At 40.7% G+C, this 27,344-nt stretch overlaps 1 protein-coding gene across 3 annotated transcripts in view; it reads left to right on the top strand.

The window, feature by feature from the left end:
• Positions 1-27,344, top strand: part of LOC133638753 (retinoic acid receptor RXR-alpha-A) — a 324,888-nt gene that overhangs the window by 232,666 nt on the left and 64,878 nt on the right. For 2 of the 3 annotated variants that reach the window (XM_062031679.1, XM_062031680.1), the window contains exon 4: positions 26,610-26,759. In XM_062031679.1, coding sequence (XP_061887663.1) covers positions 26,621-26,759 — 139 coding nt within the window. In that variant the 5' untranslated portion in view covers positions 26,610-26,620. Of the gene's footprint in view, positions 1-26,605; positions 26,760-27,344 lie in introns of those variants that run through there. The other variant, XM_062031678.1, reaches the window with a different exon arrangement.

The following is a 27,344-nucleotide window of genomic DNA, read 5'->3' on the forward strand; positions in this document are numbered from 1 at the left end:
TAAGCAATGTTTCCAGCTCTCTATTTATTCAGATTATACCGAATCAGCTTTTACGGCCAAGTATGTTAAACACACAAGGAATTTGACATGTTAAAAGTGGTTAACTAGCCATAATGATACCGTATTTTCCGGACCATTTATATAAGGCGCACTGCCGATGAGCGGGTCTTGTCAGGTCTATTTTCATACAAAAGGCGCACTGGATTATAAGGCGCATTAAAGGGGTCATAATATATTTTTTATTTTTTTTCTAAATGTAAAACACTTCCTTGTGGTCTACATAACATGTAATGGTGGTTCTTTGCTCAAAATGTTGCATACATGATGTTGTTTCTGTGGGCGGTCTTATTTACGTGGCTCACCTTAGACAGCGTCTTTTCTCCGTTGTAGCGGTGTAGCGTGCAAGGACGGGAGTGGAAGAAGTGTCAAAAGATGGCGCTAACTGTTTTAATGACATTCAGACTTTACTTCAATCAATAACGGAGCAGCATCTCCTCATCCGTGGCTCACTTGTGCAACAACAACGCCCGAACTCTCTAATAACTACATTTCCTTGGGTGAATAATGTAAACTCACTACACCGGTATGTTTTAGCGCTTCCATGGCGAGTTTACTGACAGATATAAGTAAGAACTTTACACTACTTCATATTAGAAATGGCAACAGCGGAGGATGAATGTCCCATAACAAGAAGATAGAGAAAAAGAAGAAGCTTATCGACTACGGTGTCGACACAGACTACAAAGGCGGACCTGCGCAAATTTTCAGGACTTATGCAGATCCCAAATACAGATCAGCAGGTACCAGAAGGTAAGAACAGTTGCTTTTTCATAATATTGCGAAACAAAACGGCAGATAATATGTCTTACCTTATACACACACCATAATAATACTCCTATGTTGAAGCACAGTACAATCCATCAAGCGGTGCGGCTTCGTAGCTTACCAAAGTCCTACTAAAACTTTTTGATAGATTTTTGAGCGCCGTGTGTAATGTTCTATATTTTCAATGGAACATATAACATTTTGGTGTTGTTTACTTGAGTCATATTGCAGTCTACACGTATATGTTATGTGTGACTGCCATCATATTGTGGTCTACACATATCTCTTATGTGTGACTGCCATCTACTGGTCGCCATTTCACCATGTACCAAATAAAATAGCTTCGAGGTCGGTAAGCACAACCAAAATTATTCCGTACATTAGGCGCACTGTTGAGTTTTGAGAAAATGAAAGGATTTTAAGTGCGCCTTATAGTCAGTAAATCAGCTAAACTCTCCATTGTTGTTATTGTCAAAAGTAGGGATGTCCGATAATATTGGACTGCCGATATTATCGGCTGATAAATCCTTTAAAATGTAATATCGGAAATTATCGGTATCGGTTTCAAAAAGTAAAATGTATGACTTTTTAAAACGGACGTAGGGAGAAGGACAGAGCGCCAATAAACCTTGAAGGCACTGCCTTTGCGTGCCGGCCCAGTCACATAAAATCACACACACAAGTGAATGCAAGGCATACTTGGTCGACAGCCATACAGGTCACACTGAGGGTGGACGTATAAACAACTTTAACACTGTTACAAATACGCGGCACACTGTGAACCCACACCAAACAAGAACGACAAACACATTTCGGGAGAACATCCGCACCGTAACACAACATAAACACAACAGAACAAATACCCAGAACCCCTTGCAGCACTAACTCTTCCGGGACGCTACAATATACACCCCCCCCGCCGCTACCCCTAAATCTCAACCTCCTCATGCTCTCTCAGGGAGAGCATGTCCCAAATTCCAAGCTGCTGGTTTGAGGCATGTTTAAAAAAAATAATGCACTTTTGTGACTTCAATAATAAATATGGCAGTGCCATGTTGGCATTTTTTTTTCCATAACTTGAGTTGATTTATTTTGGAAAACCTTGTTACATTGTTTAATGCATCCAGCGGGGCTTCACAACAAAATGAGGCATAATAATGTGTTCATTCCACCACTGTATATATCGGTATCGGTTGGTATCGGTATCTGTAATTAAGAGTTGGACAATATCGGAATATCGGATATCGGCAATAAAGCCATTATCGGACATCTCTAGTCAAAAGTGTACCGTATTTTTCGGACTATAAGTCGCAGTTTTTTTCATAGTTTGGCCAGGCTCCAGTGCGACTTATATATGTTTTTTTCCTTCTTTATCATGCATTTTCGGCAGGTGCGACTTATATATGTTTTTTTCCTTCTTTATTATGCATTTTCGGCAGGTGCGACTTATATATGTTTTTTTCCTTCTTTATTATGCATTTTCGGCAGGTGCGACTTATATATGTTTTTTTCCTTCTTTATTATGCATTTTCGGCAGGTGCGACTTATATATGTTTTTTTCCTTCTTTATTATGCATTTTCGGCAGGTGCGACTTATATATGTTTTTTTCCTTCTTTATTATGCATTTTCGGCAGGTGCGACTTATATATGTTTTTTTCCTTCTTTATTATGCATTTTCGGCAGGTGCGACTTATATATGTTTTTTTCCTTCTTTATTATGCATTTTCGGCAGGTGCGACTTATATATGTTTTTTTCCTTCTTTATTATGCATTTTCGGCAGGTGCGACTTATATATGTTTTTTTCCTTCTTTATTATGCATTTTCGGCAGGTGCGACTTATATATGTTGTTTTCCTTCTTTATTATGCATTTTCGGCAGGTGCGCCTTATATATGTTGTTTTCCTTCTTTATTGTGCATTTTCGGCAGGTGCGACTTATATATGTTTTTTTTCTTCTTTATCATGCATTTTCGGCAGGTGCGACTTATATATGTTTTTTTCCTTCTTTATTATGCATTTTCGGCAGGTGCGACTTATATATGTTTTTTTCCTTCTTTATTATGCATTTTCGGCAGGTGCGACTTATATATGTTTTTTTCCTTCTTTATTATGCATTTTCGGCAGGTGCGACTTATATATGTTTTTTTCCTTCTTTATTATGCATTTTCGGCAGGTGCGACTTATATATGTTTTTTTCCTTCTTTATTATGCATTTTCGGCAGGTGCGACTTATATATGTTTTTTTCCTTCTTTATTATGCATTTTCGGCAGGTGCGACTTATATATGTTTTTTTCCTTCTTTATTATGCATTTTCGGCAGGTGCGACTTATATATGTTTTTTTCCTTCTTTATTATGCATTTTCGGCAGGTGCGACTTATATGTTTTTTTCCTTCTTTATTATGCATTTTCGGCAGGTGCGACTTATATATGTTGTTTTCCTTCTTTATTATGCATTTTCGGCAGGTGCGACTTATATATGTTGTTTTCCTTCTTTATTATGCATTTTCGGCAGGTGCGACTTATATATGTTTTTTTCCTTCTTTATTATGCATTTTCGGCAGGTGCGACTTATATATGTTGTTTTCCTTCTTTATTATGCATTTTCGGCAGGTGCGACTTATATATGTTTTTTTCCTTCTTTATTATGCATTTTCGGCAGGTGCGACTTATATATGTTTTTTTCCTTCTTTATTATGCATTTTCGGCAGGTGCGACTTATATATGTTTTTTTCCTTCTTTATTATGCATTTTCGGCAGGTGCGACTTATATATGTTTTTTTCCTTCTTTATTGTGCATTTTCGGCAGGTGCGACTTATATATGTTTTTTTCCTTCTTTATTGTGCATTTTCGGCAGGTGCGACTTATATATGTTTTTTTCCTTCTTTATTGTGCATTTTCGGCAGGTGCGACTTATATATGTTTTTTTCCTTCTTTATTGTGCATTTTCGGCAGGTGCGACTTATATATGTTTTTTCCTTCTTTATTGTGCATTTTCGGCAGGTGCGACTTATATATGTTTTTTTCCTTCTTTATTATGCATTTTCGGCAGGCGCGACTTATATATGTTTTTTTCCTTCTTTATTATGCATTTTCGGCAGGCGCGACTTATATATGTTTTTTTCCTTCTTTATTATGCATTTTCGGCAGGCGCGACTTATATATGTTTTTTTCCTTCTTTATTATGCATTTTCGGCAGGCGCGACTTATATATGTTTTTTTCCTTCTTTATTATGCATTTTCGGCAGGCGTGACTTATATATGTTTTTTTCCTTCTTTATTATGCATTTTCGGCAGGTGCGACTTATATATGTTTTTTTCCTTCTTTATTATGCATTTTCGGCAGGTGCGACTTATATATGTTTTTTTCCTTCTTTATTATGCATTTTCGGCAGGTGCGACTTATATATGTTTTTTTCCTTCTTTATTATGCATTTTCGGCAGGTGCGACTTATATATGTTTTTTTCCTTCTTTATTATGCATTTTCGGCAGGTGCGACTTATATATGTTTTTTTCCTTCTTTATTATGCATTTTCGGCAGGTGCGACTTATATATGTTTTTTTCCTTCTTTATTATGCATTTTCGGCAGGTGCGACTTATATATGTTTTTGTCCTTCTTTATTATGCATTTTCGGCAGGTGCGACTTATATATGTTTTTTTCCTTCTTTATTATGCATTTTCGGCAGGTGCGACTTATATATGTTTTTTTCCTTCTTTATTATGCATTTTCGGCAGGTGCGACTTATATATGTTTTTTTCCTTCTTTATTATGCATTTTCGGCAGGTGCGACTTATATATGTTTTTTTCCTTCTTTATTATGCATTTTCGGCAGGTGCGACTTATATATGTTTTTTTCCTTCTTTATTATGCATTTTCGGCAGGTGCGACTTATATATGTTTTTTCCTTCTTTATTATGCATTTTCGGCAGGTGCGACTTATATATGTTTTTTTCCTTCTTTAGTATGCATTTTCGGCAGGTGCGACTTATATATGTTTTTTTCCTTCTTTATTATGCATTTTCGGCAGGTGCGACTTATATATGTTTTTTTCCTTCTTTATTATGCATTTTCGGCAGGTGCGACTTATATATGTTTTTTTCCTTCTTTATTATGCATTTTCGGCAGGTGCGACTTATATATGTTTTTTTCCTTCTTTATTATGCATTTTCGGCAGGTGCGACTTATATATGTTTTTTTCCTTCTTTATTATGCATTTTCGGCAGGTGCGACTTATATATGTTTTTTTCCTTCTTTATTATGCATTTTCGGCAGGTGCGACTTATATATGTTTTTTTCCTTCTTTATTATGCATTTTCGGCAGGTGCGACTTATATATGTTTTTTTCCTTCTTTATTATGCATTTTCGGCAGGTGCGACTTATATATGTTTTTTCCTTCTTTATTGTGCATTTTCGGCAGGTGCGACTTATATATGTTTTTTTCCTTCTTTATTATGCATTTTCGGCAGGCGCGACTTATATATGTTTTTTTCCTTCTTTATTATGCATTTTCGGCAGGCGCGACTTATATATGTTTTTTTCCTTCTTTATTACGCATTTTCGGCAGGCGCGACTTATATATGTTTTTTTCCTTCTTTATTATGCATTTTCGGCAGGCGCGACTTATATATGTTTTTTTCCTTCTTTATTATGCATTTTCGGCAGGCGCGACTTATATATGTTTTTTTCCTTCTTTATTATGCATTTTCGGCAGGCGCGACTTATATATGTTTTTTTCCTTCTTTATTATGCATTTTCGGCAGGCGCGACTTATATATGTTTTTTTCCTTCTTTATTATGCATTTTCGGCAGGTGCGACTTATATATGTTTTTTTCCTTCTTTATTATGCATTTTCGGCAGGCGCGACTTATATATGTTTTTTTCCTTCTTTATTATGCATTTTCGGCAGGTGCGACTTATATATGTTTTTTTCCTTCTTTATTATGCATTTTCGGCAGGTGCGACTTATATATGTTTTTTTCCTTCTTTATTATGCATTTTCGGCAGGTGCGACTTATATATGTTTTTTTCCTTCTTTATTATGCATTTTCGGCAGGTGCGACTTATATATGTTTTTTTCCTTCTTTATTGTGCATTTTCGGCAGGTGCGACTTATATATGTTTTTTTCCTTCTTTATTATGCATTTTCGGCAGGCGCGACTTATATATGTTTTTTTCCTTCTTTATTATGCATTTTCGGCAGGCGCGACTTATATATGTTTTTTTCCTTCTTTATTATGCATTTTCGGCAGGCGCGACTTATATATGTTTTTTTCCTTCTTTATTATGCATTTTCGGCAGGTCGACTTATACTCCGAAAAATACGGTAGTTGAAAATGTTCCATACTTAATTCAAAAGTGTGACTTTAAATCTGCAGTCGTATTCTCTGTTCCACACAAAGCCACACCGTGTCATGTCGCTTGATTTGTGCCGCTTTGGTAAGCGTGTGTCGTGCAAACAGGTGTCTCTGCAAAGCTATAACCGTGTAATTGATCCCAAAGGTTGTCTTATTGTGAATCACCTACCCTAAAGGCCATAATAGAGCGAGCCGATTAACACCCTCTTGTGTGAAACCCAATCCTCCATTTCTGCAGATTTGTGTCCAGTTAAAGACTTAAACACACACACACATTAGGGATAAGAAGAAAGTTCTTCATCAATCCATTGGTACTTTACTGGATAGCGAAGGTATGTTTTGCTTTCAGAGGGAAGTTATCTTCCTTTTGGTGTGAGGGGTGAAAGGTGACACGAGGTTATCGTGGTGACCTTACCCCTGTCCTCACCTCTGTGAAGGGCAGCTGGTTAGGTGTTGACGTCCCGTCAACAAGAGTATCACAAGATCCTGTTCACTCATCCTGCTTCGCTCTTAGAATTCTTCCTCACATGACACAGTTTCTTTGCATCGTTCTGCTCTCAACAGCACGTGCGTGAAAACAGGAGAATAGAACAGTTAAGTTCAAGTACCAATGATTGTCACACACACACTACAGGTGTGGCGAAATTATTCTCTGCATTTGACCCATCACCCTTGATCACACCCTGGGAGGTGAGGGGAGCAGTGAGCAGCAGCAGTGGTCACGCCCGGGAATAATTTTTGGTGATTTAACCCCCAATTCCAACCCTTGATGCTGAGTGCCAAGCAGGTCCCTTGTTCGTCTTAAAGGCCTACTGAAATGATTTTTATTTATTTAAACGGGGATAGCAGATCCATTCTATGTGTCATACTTGATCATTTCGCGATATTGCCATATTTTTGCTGAAAGGATTTAGTAGAGAACATCGACGATAAAGTTCGCAACTTTTGGTCGCTGATAAAAAAAAAAGCCTTGCCTGTACCGGAAGTAGCGTGACGTCGCAGGTTGAAAGGCTCCTCACATTTCCCCATTGTTTACACCAGCAGCGAGAGCGATTCGGACCGAGAAAGCGACGATTACCCCATTAATTTGAGCGAGGATGAAAGATTTGTGGATGAGGAACGTGAGAGTGAAGGACTAGAGTGCAGTGCAGGACGTACCTTTTTTCGCTCTGACCGTAACTTAGGTACAAGGGCTCATTGGATTCAACACTTTCTCCTTTTTCTATTGTGGATCACGGATTTGTATTTTAAACCACCTCGGATACTATATCCTCTTGAAAATGAGAGTCGAGAACGCGAAAAGGACATTCACAGTGACTTTTATCTCCACGACAATACATCGGCGAAGCACTTTAGCTACGGAGCTAACGTGATAGCATCGGGCTTAACTGCAGAGAGAAACAAAAGAAATAAACCCCTGACTGGAAGGATAGACAGAAAATCAACAATACTATTAAACCATGGACATGTAACTACACGGTTAATGCTTTCCAGCCTGGCGAAGCTTAACAATGCTGTTGCTAACGACGCCATTGAAGCTAACTTAGCTACGGGACCTCACAGAGCTATGCTAAAAACATTAGCTATCCACCTACGCCAGCCAGTCCTCATCTGCTCATCAACACCCGTGCTCACCTGCGATCGACGGCGCGACAAAGGACTTCACCCGATCATCGATGCGGTCGGCGGCTAGCGTCGGATAGCGCGTCTGCTATCTGACTCAAAGTCCTCCTGGTTGTGTTGCTGCAGCCAGCCGCTAATACACCGATCCCACCTACAGCTTTCTTCTTTGCAGTCTTCATTGTTCATTGAACAAATTGCAAAAGATTCACCAACACAGATGTCCAGAATACTGTGGAATTTTGCAATGAAAACAGAGCTTTTTGTATTGGATTCAATGGTGTCCGAATACTTCCGTTTCAACCATTGACGTCACATGCATACGTCATCATACATAGACGTTTTCAACCGGAAGTTTCCCGGGAAATTTAAAATTGCACTTTATAAGCCGTATTGGCATGTGTTGCAATGTTAAGATTTCATCATTGATATATAAACTATCAGACTGCGTGGTCGGTAGTAGTGGCTTTCAGTAGGCCTTTAACTACATTTGTGAGGGACGAGACATTGGTTGACCACAGGGCTTTTGTTGTGATTCTGGTTTTATGGTGCATTCCATTGGTACTGAGAAGTTGACATTTCCGAATTCCGAGTCGGAAGTTTCAACTGGAACGCCTCCGAAGGTCGAGTTTCCTACTTTGACAGTCGGTGTGTCATCACCACCACCGTGATGGCTGCTCTGAGTGTAAACAATAATAGGAGATTCTGTTATATCTATAGTTAGCACCGTCGCACTCACTCAGCCATATATGATGTAACGTATTTTCCGGACTATAAGGCGCACTTAACATCCTTTTCCCCCCCTCAAAACTCGACAGTGCGCCTTATAACCCGGTGTGCCTAATGTACGGAATAATTCTGGTTTTGCTTACCGACCTCGAAGCTATTTTATTTGGCACATGGTGTAATGTAACGTGGACCCCGACTTAAACAAGTTGAAAAACGTATTCGGGTGTTACCATTTAGTGGTCAATTGTACAGAATATGTACTGTACTGTGCAATCTACTAATAAAAGTTTCAATCAATCAATCAATCAATGATAAGTGTGACCAGTAGATGGCAGGCAAACATAAGAGATACGTGTAGACTCCAATATGATGGCAATATAACTCAAGTAAACAACGCTAACCTTTTATATGTTCCATTGAAAATATAGAACATTACACACGCCACTCAAAAAATTATCAAAATGTTTTAGTACGACCTTGGTAAGCTATGAAGCCGCACCGCTTGATGGATTGTACTGTGCTTCAACATAGGAGTATTATTATGGTGTGTGTATAAGGTAAGACATATTATCTGGCGTTTTGTTTCGCAATATTATGCAAAAGCAACTTTTCTTACCTTCTGGTACCTGCTGATCTGTATTTGGGATCTGCATAAATCCTGAAAATAGTGGTAGTCCGACATCGTAGTCGATAAGCATCTTCTTTTTGTCTATCTTCTTGTTATGGGACATTCATCCTCCACTGTTGCCATTTCTAATATAAAGTAGTGTAAAGTTCTCACTTATATCTGTCAGTAGACTCGCCATGAAACCGCTAAAACATACCGGTGTAGTGAGTTTACATTATTCACCCAAGGAACTTTAGTTATCAGAGAGTTCCGGTCGGACGTTTTTTCACGGGACACATTTCCGACCTTGTTATTGATTTAAGTAAAGTCTGAATGTCATTGAAACAGTTAGCGCCATCTTTTGACACAAGTAGACCATTCATCGGCAGTGCGCCTTATAAGCACCCTATGGTCCGGAAAATACGGTATTGTTGGACATATATAAATTTATATGGTAATGTTACTGTAGTGTAAATTACCTTTCTCATATGGTGTATAGGTTCTACATCGCTAGCAATGGCGTCTTTGTGTTTCCACCTTATCCATCACGTTTGAAGGTCGGAAGGGAGCACATATTTGTCCAGAAGTTCATCTAAGATGGACTGATACAAAGTGGAGAAGTGTTCTGTGGTCTTACGAGTCCACATTTCTAATTGTTTTTGGAAACTGTGGACGTCGTGTACTCCGGACCAAAGAGGAAAAGAACCATCCAGACTGTTGTAGGCGCAAAGTTCAAAAGCCAGCATCTGTAATGGTATGGGGGTGTATTAGTGCCCAAGACATGGGTAACTTACACATTTGTGAAGGCACCATTAATGCTGAAAGTTACATACAGGTTTTGGAGCAACATATGTTGCCATCCAAGCAACGTTATCATGGACGCCCCTGCTTATTTCAGCAAGACAGCGCCGAGCCACATTCTGCAACTGTTACAACAGCGTGGCTTCGTAGTAAAACAGTGCGGGTACTAGACTGGACTGCCTGTAGTCCAGACCTGTCTCCCATTGAAAATGTGTGGCGCATTATGAAGCCTAAAATACCACAACAGAGACCTCGGACTGTTGAACAACTTAAAGGCCTACTGAAAGCCACTACTACCGACCACGCAGTCTGATAGTTTATACATCAATGATGAAATCTTAACATTGCAACACATGCCAATACAGCCGGGTTAGATAACTAAAGTGCAATTTTAAATTTCCCGCGAAATAGCCTGCTGAAAACGTCTCGGTATGATGACGTTTGCGCGTGACGTCACGGATTGTAGCGGACATTTTGGGACACCATTGTGGCCAGCTATTAAGTCGTCTGTTTTCATCGCAAAGTTCCACAGTATTCTGGACATCTGTGTTGGTGAATCTTTTGCAATTTGTTTAATGAACAATGGAGACTGCAAAGAAGAAAGCTGTAGGTGGGAAGCGGTGTATTAGCGGCCGGTTGCAGCAACACAAACACGTAGAGAACTGGGACAACAGAGACTCTTACCAGGAGGACTTTGAGTTGGATAACAGACGCGCTACCGTGAGTACACAGCTGCGGCTTCCAAACATTTGATCGCTTGCCCGTACGTGCGTGCCGCTATGTGCATGTCACGTACGTGACTTTGGGGAAATATATGTGCTGTATGAACTTTGCGGAAGTGAACGGTACTTTGGGCTGTGGGATCTTTCATCCTCGCTCAAATTAATGGGGTAATCGTCGCTTTCTCGGTCCGAATCGCTCTCGCTGCTGGTGGCCATGATTGTAAACAATGTGCAGATGTGAGGAGCTCCACAACCTGTGACGTCACGCTACTTCCGGTACAGGCAAGGCTTTTTTATCAGCGACCAAAAGTTGCGAACTTTATCGTCGATGTTCTCTACTAAATCCTTTCAGCAAAAATATGGCAATATCGCGAAATGATCAAGTATGACACATAGAATGGACCTGCTATCCCGGTTTAAATAAGAAAATCTCATTTCAGTAGGCCTTTAAGCTGTACATCAAGCAAGAATGGGAAAGAATTCCACCTGAAAAGCTTCAAAAATTGGTCTCCTCAGTTCCCAAACGTTTACTGAGTGTTGTTTAAAGGAAAGGCCATGTAACACGGTTTAGGACGGTGCATAAGTTCTACTGGGCCCGGGCATGACGTTAAAGTGCATTCGGCAGTGGAGGCTCCTCTATGGGGTCTTGGGGCACGAGGAGGTTAACCCCTTTACTACTGTTACCCCAGGTGGCCCTTGGCAAAGGCCTAGTACCTGACTGCCCCCTAGCCAGGGATACGGCGAAGACCTCAACGGCGGAGCAGGCGGATGAAGGCTGCGGCAGAAAAGGGTCCCCAGTCGTCTTGGACTCCATGCCACTGGACCCTGACCCGATTCTGTAAATGATCGTGTGGTGACTGTCTGTGCACCAGCCTCCCCACGTTAAACTAAGTCACGCACAGGCATCCTCCATAAAGGGATACACCCCTGCCAGTGGGATCGTCATACTCGTTCGAGTGACCGCCGATGACTGGCATGTATTTGCTGGTCAATTTGACGTTGGACTATGTTCTCCAACAGATTTATTCGACTAGTGGCCCGGGGATCGGACACCAGACCAACCCACAAGTTCCGTTCAACTTGGAAGAGTTTTTATTTCATTATATTCCTAAAAAGAACAGAACACTTCAAACATTAGAGGATCTTTGACCAGCTTTGCTAGAAACAGCAGACAGCTCCTGTTCTATGGACAGAGCTATTCTTTTCTGAATTTAGTAACTCTGACAAACTAAGTAGACAAAAATGAACTGTCGACTGAAGAGGATGCTGGTTCTCAGGAATATACAACATAAGAATCATTGTCAAAGGAGAAATCCTGCCCCGCGGACCTTAGCTTTCTGGAAACGTGGCCCCCGAAGCGATTGAGTTGAATAGCCCTGTTCCAGACCGTTCAATCCCTATTCTGTTGCAGATAACTTTCTCTTAGTTAAAAAAAGGTGCCCTTGAACTGGAAAGCAACTGGAGTTCCACAAGAGGGTTATGTATTGAAGAGTGGTACACTCGGATTTGATCTTTGCTTTTGAAGTGTCTTTCTGAGCAAAGTCTGTGCTCTGAATCAAACTAAGCCGTCTTAAGCAGCGGCCTCAACTGCCTCTACTCGTCTTCCCTTTTCTCCTCCGCTCACTCCAGGGACGACTCCTTTCATTTTTTTTCTCCCCCCTCCGATGTGTTTCCATTGCATACTAATTGTTTATGAGACCATCTCGGTAAAGATGGGTCTTTTACAGGAATTACAATGAAGGAAGAGTCCGGACATGAATGTAGTGACGCAGTACTTTTTTGTCCGATGAGAGAAAATAGAGGCTGTGCAATGTCATATTTCTGCAAACATCATATTTGGCCGCATGCTGACAAACAGAAACAACAAAAAAATGAAATGTTTTTAGACATTATGCTTATTAAAACAGCTCAACACGAAAAGGATACAAGCACGTTTTTAAACAGAATTTTAAAAAAATACCTTAAGTGCGTTGGTGTCTTGCCAGATTTTCTGTTTTGTAGGAATACAGAATTTGTACTCCTGCTTTAGGAGCACTTGCCTTTAAAGGAGAGGAGCTACACTTCCATGTTTAGATAGCAGTTTCACGCATTAATAACACATGTGGATTGTTACGATCATGCTTTGATAAATAATAATAATAAAACAACTGTGCAAGACCTCTTTCTACCACCTCAGGAACATTGCTAAACTCCGCCCCTCACTCACCCTCTCTGATGCCGAGAGGCTCGTCCACGCCTTTGTCTCCTCCAGGCTAGACTACTGCAACGCACTTCTTGTCGGGATCCCCAGCAAGAACATCCAGAAGCTGCAATACATACAGAATAGTGCTGCTAGGATCCTGATGAGAGTGCGGAAATACGACCATATCACACTAATTCTCAAATCCCTTCACTGGCTTCCTGTTCCACTCAGGATTGAATACAAAGTCTCCCTACTAACCCACCAGTGCCTCCATGGAAATGCCCCCCTCTACCTCAAAAAACTACTCACCCCCAAATCCTCCATTCGACACCTCCGCTCCGGACAGGCTAACCTCTTCCAACCTCAGAGGACAAAGCTCCGCCGCTCCCAGCCTGTGGAACGCTCTCCCTGACCACCTGAGGGCGCCACAGACTGTGGATGCTTCTAAAAAAGGCTTAAAAACCCTTCTTTTTTAAAAAGCCTTTTTTAGATGTATGCATACTAGTTCTAGCTATTTGCCTGTTGTAGTTTTTATTTTTATTTATTTTTTATTATCTTTTTATTTATTTATTTGTTTTTTTAATACACTGTAGCACTTTGAGGTTGTTTACTCAATGTAAAGTGCTTTTTACAAATAAAAAGGCCAACACAGATAGACAGACAACATTCACACACTAGGGCCAATTTAGTGTTGCCAATCAACCTATCCCCAGGTGCATGTCTTTGAAAGTGTGAGGAAGCCGGAGTACCCGGAGGGAACCCACGCAGTCACGGGGAGAACATGCAAACCCCACACAGAAAGATCCCGAGCCTGTGATTGAACTCAGGAAAACTCAGGACCTTCGTATTGTGAGGCACATCTACTAACCCCTGTTCCACCGTGCTGCCCCACCAAATAATCACTTAAACAAATACTAAAATGTCAGGTTCAAACACTGATGACATCTATTAAACAAGACAAGAGGCAAATAATTAAACAGACAGAATTCAATTTTGCTCAATTGAGGAGAAACGTGTCGACCTGTAACCTCTTACAGTGTCACCCACGCTCTGGCGAAAGATTGTACGCCACCTCTCTTTATTTGGACTTTCCCTGTTTACATAACATCTGTTTCTAAAGGAATGGGGAGTATGTAAACAGTCATTGTTTTCGGTCTTATTAACACAAAAGAAAAAGATGCCTCGGGCTTGGGCTGGTCCTGGATTCAGCTTGAGCAGGTCTTCGATGACAATAGATAACCCCCTCCCGTCTCCTCCCATCGTACACAATGGAATTTTCCAAGCCTTTGGCTTGGTGCAACAAAGACAGCCTCTTGTCTGTTCATTGGGAACTCGGGGAATGGAAATTTTTTTGATAATTTACATACCATTTTTCTGACATAAAATACAGTGTTACTGTTCAAACTGTAATGTTGCAGTGGCCATAAGTCTTAAATATACTTGTTAAATAAAACCTCTGCCTTGTTTTTAATGAATAAGTAGGCCTACTATGCTACTTTATTCTAATATTGGTCATTATGACGGTTGGAGAACTAAGTGTTTTTCGGTACTCAGTGAAAAAGTTTAGGAACCACTGCTCTAGTCTACACCCTTTTAAGAACTTCTTTTTGACCTGGTTGAATTGTTTATCAGTTTGGCAAATGACATATATCAGTTCTATGAAGAATTAAGTATACACAGCCCCCCGTTGCACTGGATGTACCAGCCAAATGTTCTCGACATATTATGTAACACTTCTCGCTGCATGAAACTGTTATTCAGCAGGGGGAATCACATCCACTCATGTTGCACATTGTACTGCAGGGAGTCCCACGTCCTACATTTCAGTCCTTGAGATTAAATGCCCCTCATTTGTTTATCTCGCTAAGTCTGCGAAAGTTTTGAGAACAGCCTTCCACTTCCACTCCAAAAACACGCCGCTTACAGTGTCGGATTGTCAAGGGGTTTCCTAACATGATAAAGCTAAACACACAGCTGCCATATCGTTCTGTGTTTGAGGGAGCATGTTTTCTATTTCCAGTAACGATCCTGAGCTACTTTAATCCCCCCTGCCTTGCCTCCATCACTGTGGTCAAAAGTGTGGGGGGTGGATAAGGTCCCCGCCAGCCCCCGCGCCGCAGTTGGGAACAGCGCTGCTGAGATTGAGTTGCAGGTTTAACTGGAAATAGATTGCAAATAGAAGAGTTTTTGGGTTTTTTTTTCTGTCAGGCACCGGAGGGTTTGATCGAAACCGTCCCGACTGAAAACACAGCTCTGTTAGTGCTCTGCTTTAGGGCAAAAGACTAGACACTCGCGTTCAAGTGAGGTAAGACCTAGAAATTGGTACCGAGCAGGTAGTTTGATGACTTTAACGTCTTAGAGATGCTCAAAGTATTTTGGTTCCATTAAATTATAGCTAACGACTAACACTCTGGTGTATATATATCTGCACTACTTACTTGCAGAGGTGGGTAGAGTAGCCAGAAATTGTACTCAAGTAAGAGTACTGTTACTTTAGAGATTTATTACTCAAGTAAAAGTAAGGAGTAGTCACCCAAATATTTACTCGAGTAAAAGTAAAAAGTTTGTTGTGAAAAAACTACTCAAGTACTGAGTAACTGATGAGTAACCTGTTCGTTTAATGATGACGGCAACAAATAATGCACAAAAACATAAAAATAGCAATGAGCAAATTCGGAGCCAGGAATATCTCTTTAGCAACTAAAACAATAATATATATTAAATAATGATACATTAACATTAAAAAAAATAAGGCAAATTGAGCCACGATAACTTAACAGCACCATAGGCTCAGTAGGCAGAGATTACAAAGGAAAATAACAAGTTAGCCTTTACGCAAACCATAAACTGATAGGTGTGGGCTGCACCTGGGAACACACTGTGCACTTCTGATTGGTGTTTGTATGCATGCGTGTGTGTGTGTGTGTGTGTGTGTGTGTGTGTGTGTGTGTGTGTGTGTGTGTGTGTGTGTGTGTGTGTGTGTGTGTGTGTGTGTGTGTGTGTGTGTGTGTGTGTGTGTGTGTGTGTGTGTGTGTGTGTGTGTGTGTGTGTGTGTCTGTCTCTCTATGAGGCTGCAGTGCGTTAATAAATGTCCCCACACCATGTACATTTGACAGTGATCCATAGCAGGGAAGCTAACATCAGCCTACGGTGACAGACAAAATATCTACTAACGTTACTTACCACCATGTGCTTCCTCAAATTTGACGTTGAGTTCATGTAAGCTTAAGCTTGTTACCGCTGAAACTTTATGTGCAGTTAATCACGTGACCGCCTGGCTCTGTTTGATTGGTGAAACGGAGTCAGACGTCACCAGTGACTGCATTTGATTGGTGAAACGGAGTCAAACGTCACCAGTGACTGCATTTGATTGGTGAAACGGAGTCAAACGTCACCAGTGACCGCATTTGATTGGTGAAACGGAGTCAAACGTCACCAGTGACTGCATTTGATTGGTGAAACGGAGTCAGACGTCACCAGTGACCGCATTTGATTGGTGAAACGGAGTCAAACGTCACCAGTGACTGCATTTGATTGGTGAAACGGAGTCAAACGTCACCAGTGACTGCATTTGATTGGTGAAACGGAGTCAAACGTCACCAGTGACTGCATTTGATTGGTAAAACGGAGTCAAACGTCACCAGTGACTGCATTTGATTGGTGAAACGGAGTCAAACGTCACCAGTGACTGCATTTGATTGGGGAAACAGAGTCAAACGTCACCAGTGACTGCATTTGATTGGTGAAACGGAGTCAGACGTCACCAGTGACTGCATTTGATTGGTGAAACGGAGTCAAACGTCACCAGTGACTGCATTTGATTGGTGAAACGGAGTCAAACGTCACCAGTGACTGCATTTGATTGGTGAAACGGAGTCAAACGTCACCAGTGACTGCATTTGATTGGTGAAACGGAGTCAAACGTCACCAGTGACTGCATTTGATTGGTGAAACGGAGTCAGACGCCACCAGTGACTGCATTTGATTGAGGAAACGGAGTCAAACGTCACCAGTGACTGCATTTGATTGGTGAAACGGAGTCAGACGCCACCAGTGACTGCATTTGATTGGTGAAACGGAGTCAAACGTCACCAGTGACCGCATTTGATTGGTGAAACGGAGTCAAACGTCACCAGTGACTGCATTTGATTGGTGAAACGGAGTCAGACGTCACCAGTGACCGCATTTGATTGGTGAAACGGAGTCAAACGTCACCAGTGACTGCATTTGATTGGTGAAACGGAGTCAAACGTCACCAGTGACTGCATTTGATTGGTGAAACGGAGTCAAACGTCACCAGTGACTGCATTTGATTGGTAAAACGGAGTCAAACGTCACCAGTGACTGCATTTGATTGGTGAAACGGAGTCAAACGTCACCAGTGACTGCATTTGATTGGGGAAACAGAGTCAAACGTCACCAGTGACTGCATTTGATTGGTGAAACGGAGTCAGACGTCACCAGTGACTGCATTTGATTGGTGAAACGGAGTCAAACGTCACCAGTGACTGCATTTGATTGGTGAAACGGAGTCAAACGTCACCAGTGACTGCATTTGATTGGTGAAACGGAGTCAAACGTCACCAGTGACTGCATTTGATTGGTGAAACGGAGTCAAACGTCACCAGTGACTGCATTTGATTGGTGAAACGGAGTCAGACGCCACCAGTGACTGCATTTGATTGAGGAAACGGAGTCAAACGTCACCAGTGACTGCATTTGATTGGTGAAACGGAGTCAGACGCCACCAGTGACTGCATTTGATTGGTGAAACGGAGTCAAACGTCACCAGTGACTGCATTTGATTGGTGAAACGGAGTCAAACGTCACCAGTGACTGCATTTGATTGGTGAAACGGAGTCAGACGTCACCAGTGATGCGATAGATCCTACTTTGAAGGTCTGTCTGACAAAGCAACACAAACAAAGCGTGCATTAACAGATCGATAAAAATCAGTAACGAGCTGAATGTAGATAAATGGAGCGGAGTAAAAGTAGCGTTTATTCTCTATAAATATACTCAAGTAAAAGTAAAAAGTATGTTGCATTAAAACTACTCTTAGAAGTACAACACCACACCTAGTGTGTGTGTGACAATCATTGGTACTTTAACTTAACTTTAACTTATCTCAAAAGTTACTCAAGTAGATGTAAAGGAGTAAATATAGTCCGTGTTTTCCGGACTATAAGGCTTTTTCTCAAAAATCGACAGTGCGCCTTATTACCCGGTGCGCCCAATGTGCGGAATAATTCTGGCTGTGCTTACCGACCTCCAATCAATTTTACTTGGTACATGGTGTAGTGATAAGTCTGACCAGTAGATGGCAGTCACACATAAGAGATACGTGTAGACCAGGGTTTTTCAACCTTTTTTGAGCCAAGGCACATTTTTTTCATTGACAAAATGCAGAGGCACACCACGAGCAGAAAACATTAAAAAATGAAACTCAGTAGCCGATATTGACAGTAAAAAGTCGTTCTCGCAATTGTTGGATATGACTTTAAAGCATAACCAAGCATGCATCACTATAGCTCTTGTCTCAAAGTAGGTGTACTGTCACCACCTGTCACATCACGCCGTGACTTATTTGGAGTTTTTTGGTGTCTTCCTGTGTGTAGTGTTTTAGTTCTTGTCTTGCGCTCCTATTTTGGTGTCTTTTTCCCCTTTTTTGGTATTTTCCTGTAGCAGTTTCATGTCTTCCTTTGAGCGATATTTCCCGCATCTACTTTGTTGTAGTAATCAAGAATATTTCAGTTGTTTTTATCCTTTTTTGTGGGGACATTGTTGATTGTCATGTCATGTTCGGATGTACATTGTGGACGCCGTCTTTGCTCCACAGTAAGTCTTTGCTGTCGTCCAGCAATCTGTTTTTGTTTACTTTGTAGCCAGTTCAGTTTTAGTTTCGTTCTGCACAGCCTTACCTAAGCTTCAATGCCTTTTCTTAGGGGCACTCACCTTTTGTTTATTTTTGGTTTAAGCATTAGACACCTTTTTACCTGCACACTGCCTCCCGCTGTTTCCCACATCTACAAAGCAATTAGCTACCTGCTGCCACCTACTGATATGGAAGAGTATTACACGGTTACTCTGCCGAGCTCTAGACAGCACCGACACTCAACAACAACACATCATTTGCAGACTTTGAATTTATTATGGGTCTACTGAAAATGTGAGCAAATGTTTTGGGTCAAAAGTATACATACAGCAATGTTAATATTTGCTTACATGTCCCTTGGCAAGTTTCACTGCAATAAGGCGCTTTTGGTAGCCATCCACAAGCTTCTGCTTGAATTTTTGACCACTCCTCTTGACAAAATTGGTGCAGTTCAGCTAAATTTGTTGGTTTTCTTGACATGGACTTGTTTCTTCAGCATTGTCCACACGTTTAAGTCAGGACTTTGGGAAGGCCATTCTAAAACCTTCATTCTAGATGGTCTGTAAAACATAATCTATGCAACACTTTCACCAAGGAACCACCATTACATGTTATTTAGACCACAAGATAGTGTTTTAAATTTAGAAAAAAAAATCATAACATGACCCCGTGGAGGTCTTGCTCCTCCGGGTTCTCCGGACCACCAATGACGGACATGACAGCCGTGTTCATCTTTGTGAACAATGATTTATTTTGCAATCAGTGTTCTTTTTCAGTCTTTGGGCTGCGTGTCGTGCTCGTACTCGTTCTCCATCAACAACAACCTCAACCTCTCCTTCCCGACTGCTGCCTTTTAACAGAGCGACAAACACTCTCAGCCGGGTCATCTACGCACCTGTCGCTGATCTCGAAGCCGGTCCTGGCACACCCCGCTTCGCTGCAGGTCCGCAGTCCACGCCCCCCCACAGACCCCTTTAATGCGCCTTATAAAATACACCTGAATAGACCCGTTTATCGGCAGTGTGCCCTATGGTCCATATGCTGAGTTCTGGTAAATATATGCCCGATGCTCGGATGCGGCTACAACTCGCATGTATCCCACACAACAGTAACTAAGGACTTTCACTCATCAAATTGCTATAGGGGTATTGGCATTGAAGATACCTATACCTTGTGACGGTTCACTGAAAGGTAATTGAAATCCCCATTGGCCAGTCAGCGGTACTACAATAAACATAACGTTTTCTCCGTTTTTGTTCAAAGACTGGTGAATATTCCCTGAACTGAAGTTGAATGAAGGATGCTTTGTAGGTTTGGCAAAGCTCTGATCAGCTGATATTCTTAGAAATAGTTTAATTTCATGTTATTGATGAGATTAATTGCTATATATTATTTCTGTTGTGTAATCAACTGTTTTGCTCTGAAGTCAGCTGCAAGTGTGTGTGTGTGTTCGTGCATTTTGAGTGATGAGCAGGGCTTTAAACTTTTGAACCGAGTGAACCAGCCAAACATTGAAACCCACATGAGCTTTGATTTTTTTTTTTTTTTTTTTTTAGTCTAGGTCCAACTTAAGTTCCCATGACAGCATACAACACCAGACTAAATTCCATGAAAGTGGATATAAAAAGTCGCAGAAGTTGTGCGTTTTTTCCGTTAGACGGTTCAGCATCTGGTTTGGAATACAAGTACGTGGATCTCTGTAAACATGCGTTGTGCCGCCAAGCTTTGTTTGTCTCTCCGACTCTCGCTCTCACTCTTAAAGGCCTACTGAAAGCCACTACTACCAACCACGCAGTCTGATAGTTTATATATCAATGATGAAATCTTAACATTGCAACACATGCCAATACGGCCGGGTTAACTTATAAAGTGCAATTTTAAACTTCCGGTTCAAAACGCCTTTGGAGGATGACATATGCGCGTGAGGTCGCGAGGTTCACGGAAGTGTTTGGACACAATACACAGAGCTCTGTTTTCTTCGACAAAATTCCACAGTATTCTGGACATCTGTGTTGGTGAATCTTTTTGCAATTTCTTTAATGAACAATGGAGGCTGCAAAGAAGAACGTTGTAGGTGGGATCGGTGTATTAGCGGCTGGCTGCAGCAACACAACAAGGACTACTTACCCTGATAGCAGACGCCTAGCCGATGCTAGCCGCCAAACCCACGGGTGAAGTCCTTCTTCGCGCCGTCGATCGCTGGAACGCAGGTGAGCACGGGTGTTGAGGAGCAGATGAGGGCTGGCTGGCGTAGGTGGAGCGCTAATGTTTTTATCATAGCTCTGTGAGGTCCGGTTGCTAAGTTAGCCTTAGCGTCGTTAGCAACAGCGTTGTTAAGCTTTACCAGGCTGAGAATTATTAACCGTGTAGTTACATGTACATGGTTTAATAGTATTGTTGATCTTCTGTCTATCCTTCCAGTCAGGGATTTATTTATTTTGTTTCTATCTGCATTTGAGAACGATGCTATCACGTTAGCTCAGTAGCTAAGTGTGTCACCGATGTATTGTCGTGGAGATAAAAGTCACTGTGAATGTCCATTTCGTGTGCTCGACTCTCATTTTCAAGAGGATATAGTATCCGAGGTGGTTTAAAATACAAATCCGTGATCCACAATAGAAAAAGGAGAGTGTGGAATCCAATGAGACCTTGTACCTAAGTTACGGTCAGAGCGAAAAAAGATACGTCCTGCACTGCCTCTAGTTCTTCACTCTAACGTTCCTCATCCACGAATCTTTCATCCTCGCTCAAATTAATGGGGTAATCGTCGCTTTGTCGCTCCGAGTCTCTCTCGCTCCATTGTAAACAAAGGAAAATTGTGAGGAATATTACCTCCTGCGACGTCACGCTACTTCCGGTACAGGCAAGGCTTTTTTATCAGCGAGCAAAAGTTGCGAACTTTATCGTCGATTTTCTCTACTAAATCCTTTCAGCAAAAATATGGCAATATCGCGAAATGATCAAGTATGACACATAGAATGGATCTGCTATTCCCGTTTGAATAAAAAAAATTCATTTCAGTAGGCCTTTAAGACCTTAAAAAAAGTGAAGTGTGTTCATGTTTGCCTGGACTTGCCTTCTTCAGCTTTAGCAACCATGCATTGTACAATTTGATCATATTGTCAGACTCTACTGACTGTAATTGAACTGCATGGTACTGTACTTCAATCAATCAATGTCAATCAATCAATGTTTACTTACACTACCGTTCAAAAGTTTGGGGTCACCCAAACAATTTTGTGGACTAGCCTTCATTTCTAAGAACAAGAATAGACTGTCGAGTTTCAGATGAAAGTTCTCTTTTTCTGGCCATTTTGAGCGTTTGATTGACCCCACAAATGTGATGCTCCAGAAACTCAATCTGCTCAAAGGAAGGTCAGTTTTGTAGCTTCTGTAACGAGCTAAACTGCTTTCAGATGTGTGAACATGATTGCACAAGGGTTTTCTAATCATCAATTAGCCTTCTGAGCCAATGAGCAAACACATTGTACCATTAGAACACTGGAGTGATAGTTGCTGGAAATGGGCCTCTATACACCTATGTAGATATTGCACCAACAACCAGACATTTGCAGCTAGAATAGTCATTTACCACATTAGCAATGTATAGAGTGTATTTCTTTAAAGTTAAGACTAGTTTAAAGTTATCTTCATTGAAAAGTACAGTGCTTTTCCTTCAAAAATAAGGACATTTCAATGTGACCCCAAACTTTTGAACGGTAGTGTATATAGCCCTAAATCACGAGTGTCTCAAAGGGCTGCACGAGCCACAACGACATCCTCGGCTCAGATCCCACATCAGGGCAAGGAAAAACTCAACCCAATGGGACAATGAGAAACCTTGGAATGGACCGCGGATAGCAAAAGGCAAAGAAGGATGACCTTCAGAAGAAGTATTTTATTTTTTTTATTTTATTCTTTCATCAGAACTCCGTTTAAGAGTGAAGGAGAGAAGAATGACAAGTTCAAGATTTTAAACAGTTCCTGCTCTGCAGTGGTACCTCGGTTTCTGTCAGTCATCTGTTCCAAAAAGTCCGATAAAGACCGAATCGTACAACGACCGAAGCAATTTGTCACTTTAATTTCACACAAAACACGTTGCACAGAGGACACTCACCGTTGTACATGCAGAAAACAATGCAAAATACAAACGCAAAACCAGTGAAGTTGGCACGTTGTGTAAATGGTAAATAAAAACAGATAACAATGATTTGCAAATCCTTTTCAACTTATATTCAATTGAATAGACTGCAAAGACAAGATATTTAATGTTCCAACTGGTAAACGTTGTTATTTTTTGCAAATATTAGCTCATTTGGAATTCGATGCCTGCAACATGTTTCCAAAAAGCTGGCACAAGTGGCAAAAAAGACTGAGAAAGTTGAGGAATGCTCATCAAACACTTATTTGGGAACATCCCACAGGTGAGCAGGCTAATTGGGAACAGGTGGGTGCCATGATTGGGTATAAAAGCAGATTCCGTGAAATGCTCAGTCGTTCACAAACAAGGACGGGGCGAGGGTCACCACTTTGTCAACAAATGTGTGAGCAAATTGTCGAACAGTTTAAGAACAATATTTCTCAACCAAGGAATTTAAGGATTTCACCATCTACGGTCCGTAATAGCATCAAAAGGTTCAGAGAATCTGGAGAAATCACTGCACGTAAGCGATGATATTACGGACCTTCGATCCCTCGGGCGGTGCTGCATCAAAAAGCGGCATCAGTGTGTAAAGGATATCACCACATGGGCTCAGGAACACTTCAGAAAACCACTGTCCGTAACTACAGTCGGTCGCTACATCTGTAAGTGCAAGTTAAAACTCTACTATGCAAAGCGAAAGCCATTTATCAACAACACCCAGAAACGCCGCCGGCTTCGCTGTGCCCGAGTTCATCTAAGATGGACTAATGCAAAGTGTAAACGTATCGTGGACGAGTCCACATTTCAAATTGTTTGGAAACTGTGGACGTCATGTCCTCCGGACCAAAGAGGAAAAGAACCATCCGGATTGTTATAGGCACAAAGTTCAAAAGCCAGCATGTGTGATGGTATGGGGGTGTATTAGTGCCCAAGGCATGGGTAACTTACACATCTGTGAAGGCGCCATTAATGCTGAAAGGTACATACAGGTTTTGGAGCAATATATGTTGTCATCCAAGCAACATTATCATGGACGCCCCTGCTTATTTCAGCAATACAATGCCAAGCCATATTCTGCATGTGTTAACATCGTAGTACTAGACTGGCCTGCCTGTAGTCCAGACCTGTCTCCCATTGAAAATGTGTGGCGCATTATGAAGCCTAAAATAGCACAAGGGAGACCCCCGGACTGTTGAACAACTTAAGCTGTACATCAAGCAAGAATGGGAAATAATTCCACCTGAGAAGCTTCAAAAATGTGTCTCCTCAGTTCCCAAACGTTTACTGAGTGTTGTTAAAAGGAAAGGCCATGTAACACAGTGGTAAAAAATGCCCCTGTGACAACTTTTTTTTGCAATGTGTTGCTGCCATTAAATTCTAAGTTAATGATTATTTGCAACAACAAAACTAAGTTTCTCAGTTGGAACATTAAATATCTTGTCTTTGCAGTCTATTCAATTGAATATAAGTTGAAAAGGATTTGCAAATCATTGTATTCTCTTTTTATTTACGAATTACACAACGTGCCAACTTCACTGCTTTTGGGTTTTGTATAAATGAACACTTTCATCATCACTTTGACCTTTTATTGAACATTCATCAGGGTGGAGCCAAACTTTGCAATGAATCCTCGCTTTAATTTGATAGTGTTCACACCTTTTTTTTTATCAACTTCCTTTGGCCCCATGGTGGCTTATTTTGCACACTGCAAAAACTGAAATCTAAGTAAGATGAAATATCTCAAATAAGGGTGATATTTGCTTATTTTCTGTCTGATAAGATAATTCTTCTCACTAAGCAGATTTTATGTTAGAGTGTTTTACTTGTTTTAAGGGTTTTGGTCCTAAATGATCTCAGTAAGATATTACAGCTTGTTACTGAGATTTGATGAGCTATATTGAGTAAAACATGCTTGAAACTAGAATATCAACTGTTGCAAAGCTGTGTCATCAACACTCACAAGTATAAAACTACTTTTTTAAAGTAATCATTTCTTATTTCAAGCATGAAATAAAAAATCGTGACTTTGACACAATTGTGTCTCATAAATAAAACAGATGACAGCCAAATGGACTTTGCTGTTTTATTTTCAATGAAACAATAGAAAATACGTACTCATATAGTAGTGCAGTTGGCACAGTACAGTAAACTGACAGTTAATATTTAAACATTTCACATGTGACATTTCTAACTATTTTGAACAGAAATAGTTCATGCACATTCAGATAAATTCTTCAAAATTACAATTAAAACATTTTTGGCCGGGGGCCGGGCTGTATATATGCGCACTAATGGACTGAAAGAGCATGCACTTGGCGCGATGATGTCATGTTATCCATGGAAAAATGCATTTTTAGACAATATGATTTGCCTGAGCGGCTAGGAGACCCCGAGAGTAACAAGCGGTTGCCTTGTTGCCTTTCCATTAAGAACAATAAACTAGTTTTTAGTATAAGTTTGCTGGTTTCAAGAAATGTAATGCCGAGCGCATATCATTATGTCAAGATAATGGCACTAGCATTTACTTCATTTAAGAATATTTTTCAGCATATTGAGCAAAAAGGTCTCTTATTTGTTTTTTCTACCAAGAAAAGTGCACTTGTTATTAGTGAGAATATACTTATTTTAAGGTATTTTTGGGTTCATTGAGGTTAGCTAATTTTACTTTTTTTGGAAAGTCTTGACAAGCCAAATGTTCTTGTTCTATTGGCAGATAATTTTGCTTAGTTCAAATAAAATACCCCTCATTTTTGTATTTTTTTCCCTTGTTTTTGAACACTGACTTTTTGCAGTGTGCACATTCAGATGAATTCTTCAAAATTACAAAAAAAAATGTTTTGGCCGGGGGCCGGGCTGTATATATGCGCACTAATGGACTGAAAGAGCACGCACTTGGCGCGATAATGTCATGTTATCGATGGAAAAATGCATTTTTAGACAATATGATTTGCCTGAGCGGCTAGGAGACCCCGAGAGTAACAAGCGGTTGCCTTGTTGCCTTTCCATTAAGAACAATAAATTAGTTTTTAGTATAAGTTTGCTGGTTCCAAGAAATGTAATGCCGAGCGCATATCATTATGTCAAGATAATGGCACTAGCATTTACTTCATTTAAGAATATTTTTCAACATATTGAGCAAAAAGGTCTCTTATTTGTTTTTTCTACCAAGAAAAGTGCACTTGTTATTAGTGAGAATATACTTATTTTAAGGTATTTTTGGGTTCATTGAGGTTAGCTAATTTTACTTGTTCTGGAAAGTCTTGACAAGACAAATTTTCTTGTTCTATTGGCAGATAATTTTGCTTAGTTCAAATAAAATACCCCTCATTTTTGTATTTTTTTCCCTTGTTTTTGAACACTGACTTTTTGCAGTGAAATCCTACAAAAAACCGAGGTACTACTGTAGTTTATTTTCTACTATACCGGTACGCCGTCTTCCGGAATTCTGATTGTCGTACATTCGGGGTCCCGTGGAGCCTGTCAATAGCGTGCATAAAAGACTTCCTGGGGTAGAATGGTGTGAGATACCGCTGTGCAACACTTAGCTTTAAAGCAGACATGAACAGGATGGAAGATAGAAAGAGTATTGCATGTATCAAATCTGCACGTGTCTCTCTTTTTAGCACGTGTTGCATATTTAACATCATCAGCTGCAGCAGTTCCACTACGGGTGTCTGTTAATGCCGTGCCAGCGCTGCTTTTTGACCTGTCTGTGTGTGTGTTTGTGTACGTTGATGTTCCAGCTGAACTCCCCATGAACTCGGTCAGCAGCACCGAGGACATTAAGCCCCCGCTGGGTCTCAACGGCGTGATGAAAGTGCCCGCCCAGCCCTCCGGCACGGCCCTGTCGCTCACCAAACACATATGCGCCATCTGCGGTGACCGCTCCTCAGGTGAGTCGCACGCATCGTTATAGTGTCGTCACGGACGGGGATGGAATGGGAGGGTCGTATACAGTCGTGGTCAAAGTTGACATACACTTGTAAAGAACATAATGTCATGGATGTCTTGAGTTTCCAATCATTTCTACAACTCTTATGTTTTTTGTGATAGAGCAGGGGTCACCAACGCGGTGCCCGCGGGCACCAGGTAGCCCGTAAGGACCAGATGAGTAGCCCGCTGGCCTGTTCTAAAAATAGCTCAAATAGCAGCACTTACCAGTGAGCTGCCTCTATTTTTAAATTTTATTTATTTACTAGCAAGCTGGTCTCGCTTTGCTCGACATTTTTAATTCTAAGAGAGACAAAACTCAAATAGAATTTGAAAAACCAAGAAATGTTTTAAAGACTTGGTCTTCACTTGTTTAAATAAATTCATTATTTTTTTTATTTTGCTTCTTATATCTTTCAGAAAGACAATTTTAGAGAAAAAAAATACAACCTTAAAAATGATTTTAGGATTTTTAAACACATATACCTTTTTACCTTTAAATTCCTTCCTCTTCTTTCCTGACAATTTAAATCAATGTTCGAGTAAAT

The sequence above is a fragment of the Entelurus aequoreus genome, linkage group LG21 (assembly GCF_033978785.1).
Source record: "Entelurus aequoreus isolate RoL-2023_Sb linkage group LG21, RoL_Eaeq_v1.1, whole genome shotgun sequence".
Classification (NCBI taxonomy): domain Eukaryota; kingdom Metazoa; phylum Chordata; class Actinopteri; order Syngnathiformes; family Syngnathidae; genus Entelurus; species Entelurus aequoreus.